General features: G+C 40.3%; 1 protein-coding gene across 1 annotated transcript in view; it reads right to left on the bottom strand.

Annotated features, from left to right (window-relative positions):
- LOC122554073 (spindle assembly abnormal protein 6 homolog) overlaps positions 1–17389 on the bottom strand; it is a 42075-nt gene that overhangs the window by 408 nt on the left and 24278 nt on the right. Inside the window, 7 exon segments of the mRNA XM_043698529.1 lie at positions 133–221; positions 340–443; positions 1742–1819; positions 3145–3285; positions 4305–4438; positions 11511–11592; positions 17028–17207. Of these exon segments, the coding sequence (XP_043554464.1) occupies positions 133–221; positions 340–443; positions 1742–1819; positions 3145–3285; positions 4305–4438; positions 11511–11592; positions 17028–17207 (808 nt within the window).

The raw sequence follows: 17389 nt of genomic DNA, 5'->3' as shown, positions 1-17389 counted from the left end.
TATTACGGATAGCTGTATCCAGCTAACCTGAAGACATTGCTTGAAGCTCAGAAATGTTAGGATTTAAGATTCAAATATCCCTGTAAGGAAACTGATCACATATGTTAAGTCTGTCAGAGATACTATTCTTACCGGAATTGAATATACTGTGAGCAGACAGTCCTCGTAGAGGAATGCTATCTTGACGCTGCTTAAAATACTTTGATCCTAAATCAAAGTTACTATAAGGAGAAAAACAGAACCAAAAAAAAAATAAAGATTGACCAAAGTCTAAATATGGTTATGCAATTAGTAAGATACAAGTCATAAATGCCAAAAATAAATTTCACAGTAACACACTTTTCTTTGTCCGGTGATGGAGCTGTGCATAATCCAACTGGAAATTTGGGTTTTGAAGTCATGGAAGATGTACTTGAGTTTAAAAATTGTGTGTTAGTCTGAACCTGTCAAAATTGAAAAACATATTTGACTACAGATGTGATTGTGACCAATAAAATAGTTAAGCAGCTTAATACAGAATTTTAGACCAAAAAATAAAGTTAATATTTGGAAATTAAGAATAATGTGACAGCCCAAAATGAGCTTTTATTTCCACAGGAGTGTTCTTAAAAAAATCCACCAAAAAGCCACAAAAGCTAAAGAAAAATTATTTAAATTGTTGATTACATCGCTTCTCCAGAATTCCATCGCTGTTCCACTGAGTAAGACAAGTGGGAAGTTACACAAAATCATATTGCACAGAAAAAAGAAAATTCAAATGGGATGGACACTATATTTCTTTATTCTTAATACATCAATAAACTGATTATTAGTGAAATCTAACAAATAAGATTTTCCTTCTAAATTGAGTAAAATGTTTCTGAACTGTTTGTTTCTTATATTCTGCCATATGATTTAAGCAACACATTAACCAAGCCCTGAAGTGTTCTGTGCTCATGATGGTGCATTAACAATGCATACTAAAGAACCAGTGCCTAGTGAAAAATAGACAGGCTTTCCCATGCCTTGGACTGACCATTAGCATTAGGAAGACAAATGCATTGGTTGAGATGTTCCCATGCTGTCATCTATCAGCACTGATAATGTGCCACTGACTGTTGTCAGTAGCCTCACATATCTCGGCTTCACAATCAGCAATGATTGCAATTTGGTGCTGAAATCAACAACAGCTGTGGCTTTTGCATCATGTGTATGTCCAAGCTGAGCAGACGTTTGTGGAACAGTAGCAACCTTACTGAGAAACTAAATGGCAGGTTGACCAAGCCTTAATCCTTAGCAGCCTTGGCCAGTGGTAAGAATGTACAGGATATGTTCAGTGGGAGGAAACGGTTGAGCAGTTTCCAGCTTCACTGTCTCAGATATTTTCTTGGTATCTTTTGACAGACCAAGTTATTAACTCACACATCTTCGAGCATGTTAATTCCATCAGTTTATGCTCATTGATAAGCCATTGCATCTGCTCTGATTTTGCCAGATTCATCACATGAACAATGGTGATATATCTTTTGCATGGGTGAATTGGTCACTGTGTCCAAACCCAGATGCTAAAAAGACACATGCAACTAAAAGATAGATGGCAGATATTGACAATGTTAAGTGGGAGACAATCACTGATAGCTGTGACCTCTGGAGGCTGACTGTTTTGCAAATCCATTGATAGAGGTTAGCAGAAACAAAATGCTCAGCTTGCCAGGAAGGGGGCCCAGAAAAATCAGGCCAACAAATTGTGCATTTTTCTCACCCACAGTTGTCCTCTGGAACTTCTCTGCCACACCAGGCAATGCTCAACTTGGTTGACCACCACAGTGCAAGCTGTTGGCTTACAAAATAGAAGGTATCACCACCAACTAAAAATGGAAAAGTATCATCGATAGTCACAGTTGAGGTGCCGGAAGACTGGACGTTGGCTAACATGGTGCCACTGTTTAAGAAGGGTGGCAAGGACAAGCCAGGGAACTATAGACCAGTGAACCTAACGTCGGTGGTGGGCAAGTTGGAGGGAATCCTGAGGGATAGGATATACATGTATTTGGAAAGGCAAGGACTGATTAGGGATAGTCAACATGGCTTTGTGCGTGGGAAATCATGTCTCACAAACTTGATTGAATTTTTTGAGGTGGTAACAAAGAGGATTGGAGTGCCACAAGGATCGGTGCTGGGCCCTCTACTTTTTGTCATTTACATAAATGATTTGGATGCTTGCATAAGAGGTACAGTTAGTAAGTTTGCAGATGACACCAAAATTGGAGGTGTAGTGGACAGCGAAGAGGGTTACCTCAGATTAAAACAGGTTCTTGACCAGATGGGCCAATGGGTTGAGAAGTGGTAGATGGAGTTTAATTCAGATAAATGCGAGGTGCTGCATTTTGGGAAAGCAAATCTTAGCAGGACTTATACACTTAATGGTAATGTCCTAGGGAGTGTTGCTGGACAAAGAGACCTTGAAGTGCGGGTTCATAGCTCCTTGAAAGTGGAATGGCAGGTAGATAGGATAGTGAAGGTGGTGTTTGGTATGCTTTCCTTTATTAGTCAAGAGTATTGAGTACAGGCGTTGGGAGGTCATGCTGCGGCTGTACAGGACATTGGTTAGACCACTGTTGGAATATTGCGTGCAATTCTGGTCTCCTTCCTATCAGAACCAAGTTGTGAAACTTGAAAGGGTTCAGAAAAGATTTACAAGGATGTTGCCAGGGTTGGAGGATTTGAGCTATAGGGAGAGGCTGAACAGGCTAGGGCTGTTTTCCCTGGAGCATCAGAGGCTGAGGGGTGACCTTATAGAGGTGTACAGAATTATGAGGGGCATGGATAGGGTAAATAGACAAAGTCTTTGCCCTGGGGTCAGGGAGTCCAGAACTAGAGGGCATAGGTTTAGGGTGAGAGGGGAAAGATATAAAAGAGACCTACGGGACAACGTTTTCACACACAGGGTGGTGAGTGTATGGAATGAGCTGCCAGAAGAAATGGTGGAGGCTGGTACAATTGCAACATTTAAGAGGCATTTGGATGGGTATATGAACAGGAAGGGTTCGGAGGGATATGGGCTGGGTGCTGGCAGGTGGGACTAGATTGGTTTGGGATATCTGGACGGGTTGGACCGAAGGGTCTACTTCCATTGCTGTACATCTCTATGACTCCATGACCTACCTTTGGTCCTAAGCCTTGCTCATGCGACATTATGTAGTGTGGCTTCATACCAGTGACTGTAAACTGTTGTGACAAAGATGGTACCGCAGAGGTAACTGGACAGTTGGAACCAGAAATGATTAATAAAGGATTTTTTTCAAACTGCAATGAATGAAAAAATAAAATGTCACACGAACTATTCCATACATCCATGACAAAGGTATAAATGGTGCAAGTTTTGAACTTCAAAAACAGCACATATTAAAGTGCAATTGATTCAGAAGATTACAACAGCTAATTCTCTATTTTAACTAACAATATCACTAAGGTTCTGCTTAGAAATAAAATGTTTGGATGCCTCAAAGAAACCGATCTTAAGAGTTCCTGAAGTTGTATTCATTTAATAAAACACAGAAGACTTACTAGAACAAAGTATAGTTCTTCCTGATATGAAGCTTTAAAACTTAAGCAGCTTTTCTTGTTCCTCAAAACTTGGTTACTAAAAACACCATTTAAAAGTCATAGGGACCACAGCCTACATTTTCCTCTAAAGATGTGTGTGTGTTGAGAGTGGTGTGTGGTTGGATCAAATTTTTCCTAATTCAAAAATAAACTCCCAATATTTTCCTCCACCTTTGTCAACGATTCTAGTCACCTTTCGTTTGTTATTCACGCCATATCTAAATGATATAAGAAGTCAGAATTTGGGTGACTTAAGGTTTTTTTTTTCATTTCTTTCTATTCCACAGACCAGAACAAGGACTTGCATGAAATATGTTTTTGGTCAATAGGCAGCAGGAGGACATATGGACTGCGAGACATGTTCTGGCCACTCATTTCTTCCCAATCTTCCAACTTGTCTTAATGTGTGGCTAGCCTTATTACAGAGATAATGGCAAACTTCAATCCCTCATAGCTTGGGGGTTGCTTCCCTTTAAATATCCCCCTGTCCATTTCATCACTGCAAAGACTGACTTACAAAACCGCAGAATAGCCCTCTCCCAAAGTGGCAGAGTCTTCAAGAAATTTGACAAGTAGTAAAAAAATTGCTATACCCCCATCATTAAAACCAATCGTAATCACACCTCCCACATAATTTTGAAAGACTACTGAAATATTTTTATTCTTTATACTTCTGTTCTAAATATATAAAAATGCTTTGGAATGGTGGCTATACTTACCATACTGGGATGTACAGTTCCTCTTTTGAAGTAGTTACTAATTTCAGAAGCAGACATGATCCCAGATGTTCCTGTTATCTCTTGTTTCCTTTTCATTTGATTGTCATTAAGTTGTTTGTTGAGCCACGTAATTACTTAAGGGAAATTAAAAATAAACATTCCAGAGTAGAAAGTGGTAAATACAGTCCTTCATTCAGGAGGATAGGGAAGTAGAAAGCAGGAAAATATAGGCCAGTTAGCTTGACATCTATCATGGGGAACGTGTTAGAAACAATTATTTTAAAAAAAATTAAAGATTATCACGAAGAGTCAGCATGTAGTAGAAAAATCATGTTTGTCCAATTTATTACAACTCTTCGAAGGAGTAACCTGTGGATAAAGGTGAGTCTTAAGAAAGTACTAGGCTTGGCATTCTAGAAGGTATTCAACAAGGTACTGCATAAAAATAGTACTGCACAAAATAGGAGATCATGATGTGGGGGTAGTATTTCAGCCTGGGTATGCAGAAATCACTGTCTTTCGGAATTGCAGGATTGATGAGTGGAGTCACGAAGGGAGCTGTGCTGGGGCCTCTGCTTTTAACAATTTATACCAAATTACTTAGACAAGGGGACTGAAGGCATGGTAGCTAAATTTTGCAGATGAATTGCAGAGAGGCTTTGGAGAGGGTGCAAATAAGGTTTACCAGGATGCTGCCTGGACTGGAGGGCTTGCCTTATGAAGAGAGGTTGAATAAGCTTGGACCTTTCTCTCTGGAGAGGAGGAGGAAGAGAGGTGACCTGATCAAGGTATACAAGGTAATGAGTGGAATGGATAGAGTCAATAGCCAGAGACTTTTTCCCAGGGCAGGATTAACTGGTACGAGGGGTCATAGTTTTAAGATATTAGGAGAAAGGTATAGAGGGGACGTCAGAGGAAGAACTTTTCTATGTTCTATGAAATAAGAGCTAAATGAATAAGCAGAATCTCACCAGGTAATAAATCAACGATCAAGTACCTGAAACACATGCATTTTGTACAAGCTCAAGCAAATTATGAATTAAATACATAGAACGTAGAAAGGTACAGCACAGAATGGGCCCTTTGGCCCACGATGTTGTGCTGAGGATTATTCCTAATGTAAAATAAAATCATCTAACCTACGCACCCCTCAATTCACTGCTGTCCATGTGCATGTCCAGCAGTCGCTTAAATGTCCCTAATGTCTTTGCTTCCACCACCATCACTGGCAACGCATTCCATGTATTCACAACTCTCTGCATAAAGAATCTACCTCTGACATCTCCTCTATACCTTTCTCCTAATATCTTAAAACTATGACCCCCTCGTACCAGTCAGTCCTGCCCTGGGGAAAGTTTCTGGCTATCGATTCTATCCATACCTCTCATTACCTTATATACCTCGATCAGGTCACCCCTCTTCCTCTTTCTCTCCAGAGACAAAAGTCTGAGCTTAGTCAACCTCTCTTCATACGACAAGCCCACCCGTCCAGGCAGCATCCCTTCTTTGCACCCTCTCCAAAGCCTCTGTATCTTTCCTATAGTGGGGCAACCAGAACTGGACACAATATTCCAAGTGTGGTCTCACCAGGGACTTGTAGAGCTGTAGCAAAACCTCTTAAACTTGATCCCCCTGTTAATGAAAGCCAAAACACCATATGCTTTCCTAACAACCTTATCCATTTGGATGGCAATTTTGAGGGATCTATGTACTTGAACACCAAAATCCCTCTGTTCCTCCACACTGCCAAGAATCCTATCTTTAATCCTATATTCAACGTTCAAGTTTGACCTTCCAAAATGCATCACTTCGCATTTATCCAGGTTGGACTCCACCTGCCATTTCTCAGCCCAGCTCTGCATCCTATTTATGTCAGTCTGCGGCCCTCAATACTATCAACGGCACCTCTACTTGTGTGTCATCCGCAAATTTACTAACCCACCCCTCAACCTCTTCATCCAAATCATTTATAAAAACTACAAAGAGCAGAATCCCAAGAACAGAGCCCTGTGGGACACCACTCAACACTGACCTCCAGGCAGAATACTTTCTATCTACAACCACTCTCTGCCTTCTGTCAGCCAACCAATTCTGAATTCAGATAGCCAAATCTCCCGACTTTATGAATGAACCTACCATGGGGAACCTGATCAAATGCCTTGCTGAAGTCCATGTACACCACATCCACTGTTCGACCTTCGTTGACCTGTCATGTCACTTCCTCAAAGAACTCAAGAGGATTAGTTAGGCATGACCTGCTCCTCACAAAGCCATGCTGACTGCCTTGAATTATGCTTTTCCAAATAATCATAAATCCTATTTCTCAGAATTCTTTCCAAAACCTTGCTGACCACAGATGTACGATTGACTGGTCTGTAATTGCTAGGGATTTCCCTATTACCTTTCTTGAAAAGAGGAACATCATTCGCCTCCTTCCAATCCTCCAGTATGACTCCCATGGAGAGTGAGGAAGCAAAGATCTTCGCCAGCGGCTTAGCAACCTCCTTTTTCACTTCCCAGAGCAGCTTGGATAAATCTGGTCTAGCCCTGGGGACATACCAATTTTAAATGTTTGCCAAAATTTCCAGTACATCAATTTCATTGTTTGCCAAAATTTCCAGCACACAGTTTAGACATTATTGAGGGAGGTATAGTCATGGGTCACTGACACTTGTACTGGAGAAAAAGGGAGTTGTCCTGTTTGGATAAGTTCCATTTCAACCAGGCTGGAATCAGAGTCCTGCCAAATTATGTAACTAAGGCTGTAAACAAAATACAAGAATATAAGGAATAGGAGCAGGAGTAGGGCATTCAGCCCCTCAATCCTGCCCTGTCTATCATTCAACAAGATCATGACTGATCTGCCTGAGATCTCAACTCCTTTTTCTTGCCAGCTCTGTATTGCAGTCAACTGCATGATATTTCAAAAATTTATCTACCTCCTCTTTAGAACTCTTTCCATCTAGCTTTTACAACTCTGGGTACAGAATTCCAGACATCGAATATCCTCAGAGTCGAAATTCATTCCTACCTCAGCTTTAAATGATAGTTGGACAATAATGGGACAGTGTCCCCAGGTCTGAGATTGCCCCACAAGGAACCATCTTCTCTACATCTACCCTCTCAAGACCTCTCAGAATCCTCATGTTCCAATAAAGGTCACCCTTCAGTCTCTTAAACAGTAATGAATAAAGGCCGAACCTGTTCTTGATAAGTCAACCTTTTCATTCCAGGAATTAGATTAATGCATTTCATTTGAACAGCCTCCAATGCCACTATCTTTTCTTAAAAACGGGATGAAAACTGTACACAGTACTCCAAATGAGCCTCATCAACACAATGTATAGTTGTAACAATAAAGAACAGAGGAAAGAATTCAGAAGAATGAATACTAATGAGAAAAGTCAAGGCATGAGAGCAGTATGGGACAGGAGGTGACAGAGTTTAATATTAATCATCAAATAGCAAGGTCCATGCAAAGAATATAATTAAAAAATAAAACTAAAGGCTCTGTATGTGAAAGCGCAAAGCATTCATAACAAGATAGACTAAGTAACAGCACATATTGAGATAAATCAATTTTAACTAATCGTAAGGTGACCAACATTAGATTAGATTCCCTACAGTGTGGAAACAGGCCTTTTGGCCTAACAAGTCCACATTGACCTTACGATGAGTAACCATTCCACTATCCCATATTTACGCCTGACTATGGGCAATTTACCATGGCCAATTCACCTGACCTGCACATCTTTGTATTGTGGGCGGAAACAGGTGCACCCAGAGGAAACCCACGCAGACATGGGGAGAATGTGCAAACTGCACACAGACAGTTGCTCCAGACGGAAATTGAACCCAGGTCCCTGGTACTGTGAGGCAGCAGTGCTAACCACTGAGACACTGTGCCGCCCAACATTATTTTCCAGTATACTAAATGTTTCAAAACAATAGGTAGGATGGAAGAGGATAATAAAGGATAACATAAAGGATTTTGGTCTTTATTTCAAAGGGAATGGAGCATAAAACTAGGGAGGCGTTACAAAAATTATACAAATCATTAGATGGACCAGATTTTTGCCTCTTATCCAAGGAAAGATACACTGGCATGGAAGGCAGTCCAGAGAAGGTTCAGTAGGTTGATTTGGGTACAGAAGGACTGTCTTTTGAGTACAGGTTGAGCAGATTGGGCTTTGTACTCATTAGGCTTTAGAGACATGAGAGGCAACCTCATGAAACATGCGAGGCTCTAAAGGGGCTTAACAGGGTAGATGAAAAGAGGTTGGTTCCCTTTGTTAAGGGTCAAAGACCAGAGGGCATAACTTTAAGTGTTGTCTATTAAAGAAAGACGAGGAGGAATTTCCACATGAAAGTAGAGTTATCAGATCAGCCATGATCTCACTGAATACCAGAACAGACTCGATGGGTGAAAAAGTCTACTTTTGCTCCTACTTCATATGGTCTTTTCAGTGGGAAAAGATGCTGGCTCAGAAGATCAGGTAGAATCAGAATGGATAGGGATTAGAAATTAAAAGGGTCAGAAAACGGTGCAGGGAATAGTTTATAGACCCCTTAATACAAATAGACAGAATATCAAGCAAGTAATAAATTTAATTTGTGATGAAAAAGAGCAATGTAACATTTGTACAGTATATTTTCAAAGGGACTGGACATAACAAATTGGCAAAGGTGGTCTGAAAGGTAAGCTTTTGTGAGTTTTCTGAAACAATACATTATGGAACTAATTCAAGGTAAAGTCACTTAAAATCTTGTGCTGTGTAATGTGGCAGGTATAATTGGTAATCTCACAGGAGAAGATCATTTGCCAAAAAAGGTGAATATAACACAATTGAATTCTGTACCACATTTGAAAGTGATGGGTCATACACAAATTAAAAAAAAAGTCAAAAACAAAGGCTGATGGGTCAAATAGCCCAAAGTATATCTGGAGCTTTGAAAGAAACAATTCAAAGTTACCAACCAAAATTTATTCAATTAAAAAGGAAAATTCAATGAAAAATCAATTCATGGTTTAGTTGTGAGTTAATGATAGTGTTTTGAAGGTAAGGGGTACCTTTAAGAGAGTGGAAAAGCTAGCAAGCACTGAGATAGACACAGAGAGTCTGGAACAAAGTAACAATGTAACGCTTGGTCAGAACAGCAAGCACTGGCTGGATTGCTATGAGACAAAAACAAATTCAAATTTAAACTGATAAGCTGAATTATGTCCCCCCCCAAAAAAACAAACTCCAATCAAGTTTGAATTTAGTATTTTGACAATATTAGAATCCCTACAGTGTGGAAGCAGGCCCTTTGGCCCAACAAATCCACACCGACCCTCCGAAAGGTATCCCAACCAGACGCATTCCCCTATTACTCTACATTTACCCCTGACTAATGCACCTAACCTACACATCCCTGAACACTATGAACAATTTAGCTTGGCCAATTCACCTAACCTGCACATCTTTGGATTGTGGGAGGAAACCAGAGCACCAGAGAAAACCCAAGCAGACATGGGGAGAATGTGCAAACAAGGCAGCAGTGCTAACCACAGGGCAGTTGTGCCGCCATGACCATGTTAAGACCAATGAAATGATTCGATGCCTTGGGGTATAAGACCGGGAAAAATTGAACAGTTGGAGGAGAACTGCCAAGCCACCAACATCTGCACAGTGCTCGTAGAATAGCTGTCTTAAAAGGGTACCTTTATCAATTGATGACCTGTGAAACAGAAATCCCTAAGAAGAAGAAAAGAAGACAGAGAAAGATACAAAGAGAAAATTCAACAGCTGGGTGGTTTTGAAATTTGAATATTTGGTAAATCTTAATCAAGGGTTTTATCAGACTAGTATTGTAGAGGGGAAGGTAAAAGATAACTTTAGATAAATGAGTTGTAAATAGTTGTTAGTTAATTATTCTCTGTTAGGCTTTAAAAAATAAAGTTATTAGTTTTTACTTTAAATAGTGAATTTTGGGATAGTTCTTTGCCTCTCGATTTTAACAGATTACGGCCCAGGTTAAATCATTCCTCTGTTGCAGGTTTAAATTTGCGGGGATGGGAGCGGGGGGGGGAGGTATCAATAGTATTCAATCAAAAGAAGAAACAATGTCACAAACAGTGCCAGTAAATTTGAGGATTGAGTGTGTTTTAGAAAGCTTCAAACACTAACTAAGAATAGAACATGGGGATAAAACTACTCAGGAATATAAAAACAGATGATTTCAGGAGCTTTAGAAGTTCCTGAGAGGAATGTCCTAGGCCCAATCATCTTCAGCGATCATCCTTTAAGATGCAAATAGAATGGAATGTTAATTAAAGAATTCAGCATTCAGCATAATCTGCAACCCTGTGTCACATCTGTGTCCACCCTACCAGGACCCGGACAATATTCATGCTTGGATTCACAATCGCAAGCAATATTCATGCCTGGTTGTTGTGTGGCAATGAGCATTTGTAACAAGAGAGATTGATTTTCATCAGTGTTATAATTGCTAAACCAGCACGATCAACATTTTGGGGTTGACCACAGAAATATTGTGAATACAAGAGCGGGTCACAGGCTTGGAATTCTGTTGTGACTAACTCACATCCTGACTCCCAAATGCCTATCCAGGAGTGTGATGGAATACTCTCCACTACGCCTGGAAGAGTGCAGCTCCAACAATACTCCAAGTGCTTAACATTGAGCAAAACAGGCCATAAAATACCTTAAACATTCACTCCATCACTGGCATGAGCTACAATGCACTCAATCAAAAAGGTGCAAAGCAGCAACTCACAAAGGGTTCTCCAACAACCCATTCCAAACTCACATTCTCTACCACCTAGAAAAACAAGGGCAGAAGATGCATGGAACACGACCACTTCCAAATTCTCTTCAAAGGCATTTTGACTTGGAAATATATCAACTTTCACCATTGTTACTCTATTAAGTTGTAGTGGTTCAAGACACTTACTACCACCTTATATAAAGGTATTTAGGAATGGGCAACAAGTGCCTTGTCAGCAATGTTAACATTCCATGAATGAATACAAAGAAGGGACGCACCTATGCAGATTGAAAATTTAATTACTTGGACAAAACTATCTTATATTTCATTTACTTAGTCAAGTAAATATAAAAGGATACTGCGAGCATGGTACCATCAATTCAATTGAACTAATCCAATTGCCACATAAAAGGTTTTCTTTTATGATGTACTTACCATTTTCATTAGTTTTAAGAAGCTGCTTGCTTTCCTCTAATTTCTCCATTGATCCTTTTAATTGCTCTTGCAATTTTGATACCTATAGGAAGAAAGGCACCTTGTAATTATGCATAGCTCCAACTTTCAATCATATATCCATTCCATGACAAGGTAAAGTTGCTGTCGTCCTGCTCTCATGGCAGAGGGACAACTGGTTCAACCGGAGGGTTATGACGCTACGGGCAAGGAGAGAGGTTAGGTTAGGAAGGAGAGTGCTCCATGGTATTCTCAGCCAGCACAAGAACTAAGCTGACATTGTTGGCATCACTGCATCATGAACCAGCCATCCAGCCAACTAAGCTAACCAACCCCCTGATTATAGGATGAGGTGTGACTGGATGTATAAGAATAGAGTCATGTTTGAAAGTAATAAGAAGGGAAGTAATTGGATTTGGTTGGAATGCAAATTGGTGCTTAATGCAAAAAGCAATAATGCATTTTTGAAGTGAGAGAACAGAATAGGTCGCAAGGGTGTAACAAGGGTTGGAAGGTACATGTTATAGGTCTTGATTGGCTAATAAATATGTAAGAAATGAGGTGTTAACTGCCAAGGGCAAGGCAAGAGCAGACTGAAAGTAAGGGAAAATTAATGCTCAGGGTAGATGTTTTAAAAGGATTTCCTAATCAATTCGTTGGCTTTTGCTAGAAATGGTCAGCAGAGGCTATTGCATGCAGAGATTTATTTAATTTAAACGGGGTATTTGAGGAAACAGAACTCATTATCTTACCAAAATTAATAAAGAAAATGTTTCCAGTTCAAAAACATTTTGGGCGGCACGGTGGCAGTGGTTAGCGCTGCTGCCTCACAGCGCCAGAGACCCGGGTTCAATTCCCGCCTCAGGCGACTGACTGTGTGGAGTTTGCACGTTCTCCCCGTGTCTGCGTGGGTTTCCTCCGGGTGCTCCAGTTTCCTCCCACAGTCCAAAGATGTGCGGGTTAGGTGAATTGGCCATGCTAAATTGTCCGTAGTGTTAGGTAAGGGGTAAATGTAGGGGTATGGGTGGGTTGCGCTTCGGCGGGTCGGTGTGGACTTTTTGGGCCGAAGGGCCTGTTTCCACGCTGTAATGTAATCTAATCTAATTTTACCATTTGCCAAGTTTATTACAAGCATATTTTCTTCCCCACACCCAAGCCAATCAATCTATCCTTCCCTTTCATCTTAAGCAACTCATGGATCACAGTGACAGTCAGTAGGAAGATAAACATTGGGAAATGAAACAGTCGAGCTAGAAATGGTCACATTAACAAGTGCATGCTGTCTAATCAATATAATTGTAGCATGGTGCTGGCACTGAACATACTGTTAAAGTGACTGCATGTCCAAGTAGAGCTACCAAATCATTACCATCTACCACAAATTAAAGTAAGCCTGCACCTCTTAAAAGGAGGTGCAGTTTGACTGAAGGAAAAGATTCTAGAAGTTAATCTACAACTAATTCTGGCCTGGAAAAGATAGCAGCCTCTAAGATTTTGATCTCTGCATTAAAATATCTGATGGCCTCAGTGCAGAGGAGAGATGGCATCAATCCGTACTAGTTAGGAAGCACTCCAGACAAATTTTGTGAAGAGAGCAGAATCAGGACAGTCATGGATTTTCAACTCCAGAAATCTAGAACAGAGGACCTAGATGTAATGCTGCAAAACGTTCAATAGTCTCACAAATGATCAACATCAATTAATTTAGTCTCAAATGCTACCAAGTGTACCACTAGCTTCACTTTCTTTCATTTAGGTCAGCATTTATTGCTCGTATCAAAGTTGACTAGAAGGTAACTTGTAAGATAGAGCTTGTAAGAAGGCCTATGGTGTATTAGCGTTCATTAGCAGAGGGATTGAATTCAAGAGTCGTGAAGTGATGTTGCAACTGTACAGGACTTTGGTTAGGCCACATTTGGAGTACTGTGTGCAGTTCTGGTCTCCTCACTTTAGGAAAGATGTGGAAGCTTTGGAAAGGGTGCAGAGAAGATTTACCAGGATGTGGGGGCATGGAATGCGCTGCCTGTGGGAGTGGCAGAGTCAGAATCTTTGGTGACCTTTAAGCGGCAATTGGATAGGTACATGGATGGGTGCTTAAGCTAGGACAAATGTTCGGCACAACATCGTGGGCCGAAGGGCCTGTTCTGTGCTGTATTGTTCTATGTTCTATGTAAGCTAAAGTACTGCAGTTCTTGGGGCATAGGGACAGTCAGTGCTTTTTGGGTGAGAGTTTTAGGATTTTGATTCAGTGAAAGTGAAGAAATTGTGATATAGCTCGAAGGAGGGGAGGCGATGGTCTCATTGCATTATTGCCATATAAATACTGTGGCAATTTAATTCAGACACCTAGGTAATGTCTTGGGAATCCAAGTTTAAATCCTGCCATGTCAGATGGTATAATCTGAATATAATTTAAAAAGCCTGGAGTTAAGAGTCAAATGATGATCATGAAACTATTGTCAATTGTTGAAAAAGCCCATCTGGTTCACTAATGTCCTTTATTGAAGGACACTGCTGTCTTTATCTAGTCTGGCCTACATGTGAATCCAGACCCAGAAAATAGGGTTGACTCTTAATTGCCCTCAGTCAATTACGTATGTATAATAAATGCTGGCCTAGCCAGAGACATCCATATCTTAGAGTCATACAGTAAGAAGCACACCTTTTGGTCCAAACTTCCATGCCAACCAAATTTACCAAACTAAACTAGTCCCATTTGCCTGCATTTAGCCCATATTCTCCTAAACCCTTCCTAATCATGTACCTGTCCAAATGTCTTTTAAATGTTGTAACTGTACTTGGATCTACCACTTCCTCTGGCAATTTGTTCCATAGATGAATTACCCTCAGTGAAAAAGTTGCTCAAGTCCCTTTTAAACCTTTCTCCTCTCATATTAAAATTATGCCCTCAACTTTTCAACTCCCCAACCCTAGGGAAAAGACCTGTGTTTTCATCTTAGATAAGTCCCTAAATATTTTATAAACCTCTATAAAAGGTCACCCCTCACCGTCCGAACGCTTCAGTGAAAAAAGTCTCAGCGAAAAATGTCTCAGCTTATCCAGCCTCTCAAACCCCCCCAGTCTTGGCAACATCCTTGTAAATATTTTCTGCACCCTCTCCAATGTAATAATATGAATAAAAAAGGTACATGTCTGGAAGAGGAGTTTCAAGTGGTGGTATTCCCATACATCCACTGGTCTCGACCTTCCAGTTGGTAAAAGTCACAGGTTTGGAAGGTGCTACTGAAGGAACATGAGTGAGTTATTACAATGTATTCTGTAGATGGTGCACACTGCTATCATTATGTGTTCATGGTACCTCATCCATCAGCTACCAATCAAGCAGGAATCTTTGTCCTGGTCAGTTGAATGTTGAGTATTAAAGCTACATCTAGGCAAGTGAAGAGTATTCCATCACACTCTTGACTGGTGCCTTGTAAATGGTGGGCAGGTTTTGAGGGAGGAACAAGACAGGTTATGCAGTGCAGAATTCCTAGCCTTTGACCTGCTCTTGTAGCCATAGTATTTATATGGCTGATTCAGTTTCTGTACAATAGTAACCCCCAGGAAGTTGATAGTGGGGTCTTCGTTACATCAATGCCAATGAACATCCCAAAGAAATGTTGGAAATCATCATTGCTTGACACATTACTTAATGCAAACTCCTATGATTCACCTACAAAAAATATCTATCCATCATGACTATTCCCAACATTTACTACATAATTTTGCCTCACCTCACATGCTTAATATCTCTACAAGCCACAACCTCTCATCTCCCAGCTTGTACACAGCTAGCTATTTAACCATGAAACCCTCATCACTCAAACAAGTCACATCACAATCCTCAGTTTCTTGCAGGACAAAGTGGCGCTTAACCAAATTCAGCAACAGTGGCATAGCTTTACCCCATTTTTTGGAGATACGGTGTTATTACAGGACCAGCCACCGATGCAATGGCTTTAATGGAAGTGAAAGAACTCAAGATAATGGTGTTCTCATACATTCTTCTTTCTTATATCTCAACTTTTCCTCATTCCATAACGTCTTCTGATTTACAAGATGCAGATGTTGCAAGAGTGCAGTGCATACTTACCGTCTTTTACTAACCACAATCCTATCCTTGTAACGTTTGCATTTCAGATACCAAGAAACTGGTCAGGTCATGAAGGGGCAGGGAGGCAGCTAAGAAGAAGCACCTCCACTTGCTCTGTACTTGCAGCCACAAGCTCAGATAATGATTTCGTTTTTAAAAGATCTCTTCTCCAAGATACCGTTTAAAGAAAGTGCTAGTCATGTGACACAAGTGGCATGCATGTAGGACAGAGCATAAATGAGTAGCATAGGAGGGCAATGCTACACAAGTCCAGTTTCAGCGGATTCAGACATTGACAACCTGGCCTCCAGAATGAATATGTACAAGGAAATGCTTGGTGTATTAGCAACTCTGCCAGAAAGCCTGCATTCAATGGCAGTAGCACAGAGGAATCCAGAATGAGCTTGTCACCAATTTTGCACAGACCATCTTAGCCACAATGAAAGTACTGGCCAACTCAATCAACACATTTGTAAACTGAACCATGATGCACTGTTTGCAGCAAATGCAATTGGCATCCAATGTCTGGATGCTGCAGAGAAAGCTCTAGCTGAATTATATAATGTCAGTTTCCTGCTATAAAACTGATACTATATTTTATAAATCTGTTAATTGATGTTGGCCTGCTATATTACCACATTTGATTGATTAATCTGATTTACAATCTTCATGTCAGCGTTTATTTCTGGGGGGGGGGGGGAAGAAAAGTAAATTGGGGGTGGGAGAATAAATTGCCATTTATTGACTCTTTTGACAGTACCAATCACAGTATTGGTTACCTCCTCTCTTCCTGATGTAAGCATCATATACCTGATAGCAATAACAGTGCTTCACTTGCTATCGTGAAAGCATGCACAAACATTGTTAAATATTGCTGGGTTCTTCCAGATCAATCCAAGCAATGAAAGTACGGCTCAAGTACTCATGGACTGCCCCATCATATTTTGAATGCAACATGAATTTCATTATATTTATGCTATCCACGTTTAAGTAGGCTGCACATCAGTCTGGAGTTTGTTGAAGGGTAACCGTTGTCATGCTGTAGCCACCCTCTAGTTCAACATGGCAAATCAAATATGGATGGGACAGAATGAGGATGCTGAGGGATTCTTCCAGATGCTGAAAGCTTCTTCAGGTGCACATGGTTAAGAAAGGCTGTTAATTGGAGCATAAAGTTCCAAACTGAAAGCACTGCCGTCATTACATTAAACTGCATGTCCTTACCAGTGCTGCCCAGATGCCATTTTTGGAGGCAAAATTGGATGCACTATACAAATAGCCAAACACTAAGAGACAAATATCACTGACTCCAATCATAAAAAATTAAATTGTAACAGTTTTTTCTAAATCTTGCTTTTCAAATTGAAGCAACACATGGACACCCTTTGCATTTGGAGCCTTACCTCCTCCTCTTGGATTTGCAATTTATGCTGAGCTTCCCCTAGCTCTGTCTATTGTTTCTGCAATTGCTTTTCTTTCTCTGATAGCAGTTTTTCTTGTTGTATTGTGACCGTATTTTTTACTTTCAGCTTTTCCATTAGTGCTTTCGTATTGCTTTGTAATTTTTTGAAAATTTTATTAGCCTGTTAAAAGTTGGTAGAGGTTATAATTAAACATTTAGCAAAGCAATGACAATTAAATACATTTTGGCTGAATATGGATTATGGGTACACTAAGTCAAAACACATCTCAGATTATATTTCCGCTTTGAGTTAATGGCCAGTGAAATTTCATTGGAGGCACATTCTTTTTTTCCTCAAAAGTT

This window comes from Chiloscyllium plagiosum, chromosome 11 (assembly GCF_004010195.1).
Source record: "Chiloscyllium plagiosum isolate BGI_BamShark_2017 chromosome 11, ASM401019v2, whole genome shotgun sequence".
NCBI lineage: Eukaryota > Metazoa > Chordata > Chondrichthyes > Orectolobiformes > Hemiscylliidae > Chiloscyllium > Chiloscyllium plagiosum.
This window is presented reverse-complemented; position numbering and strand designations above follow the sequence as displayed.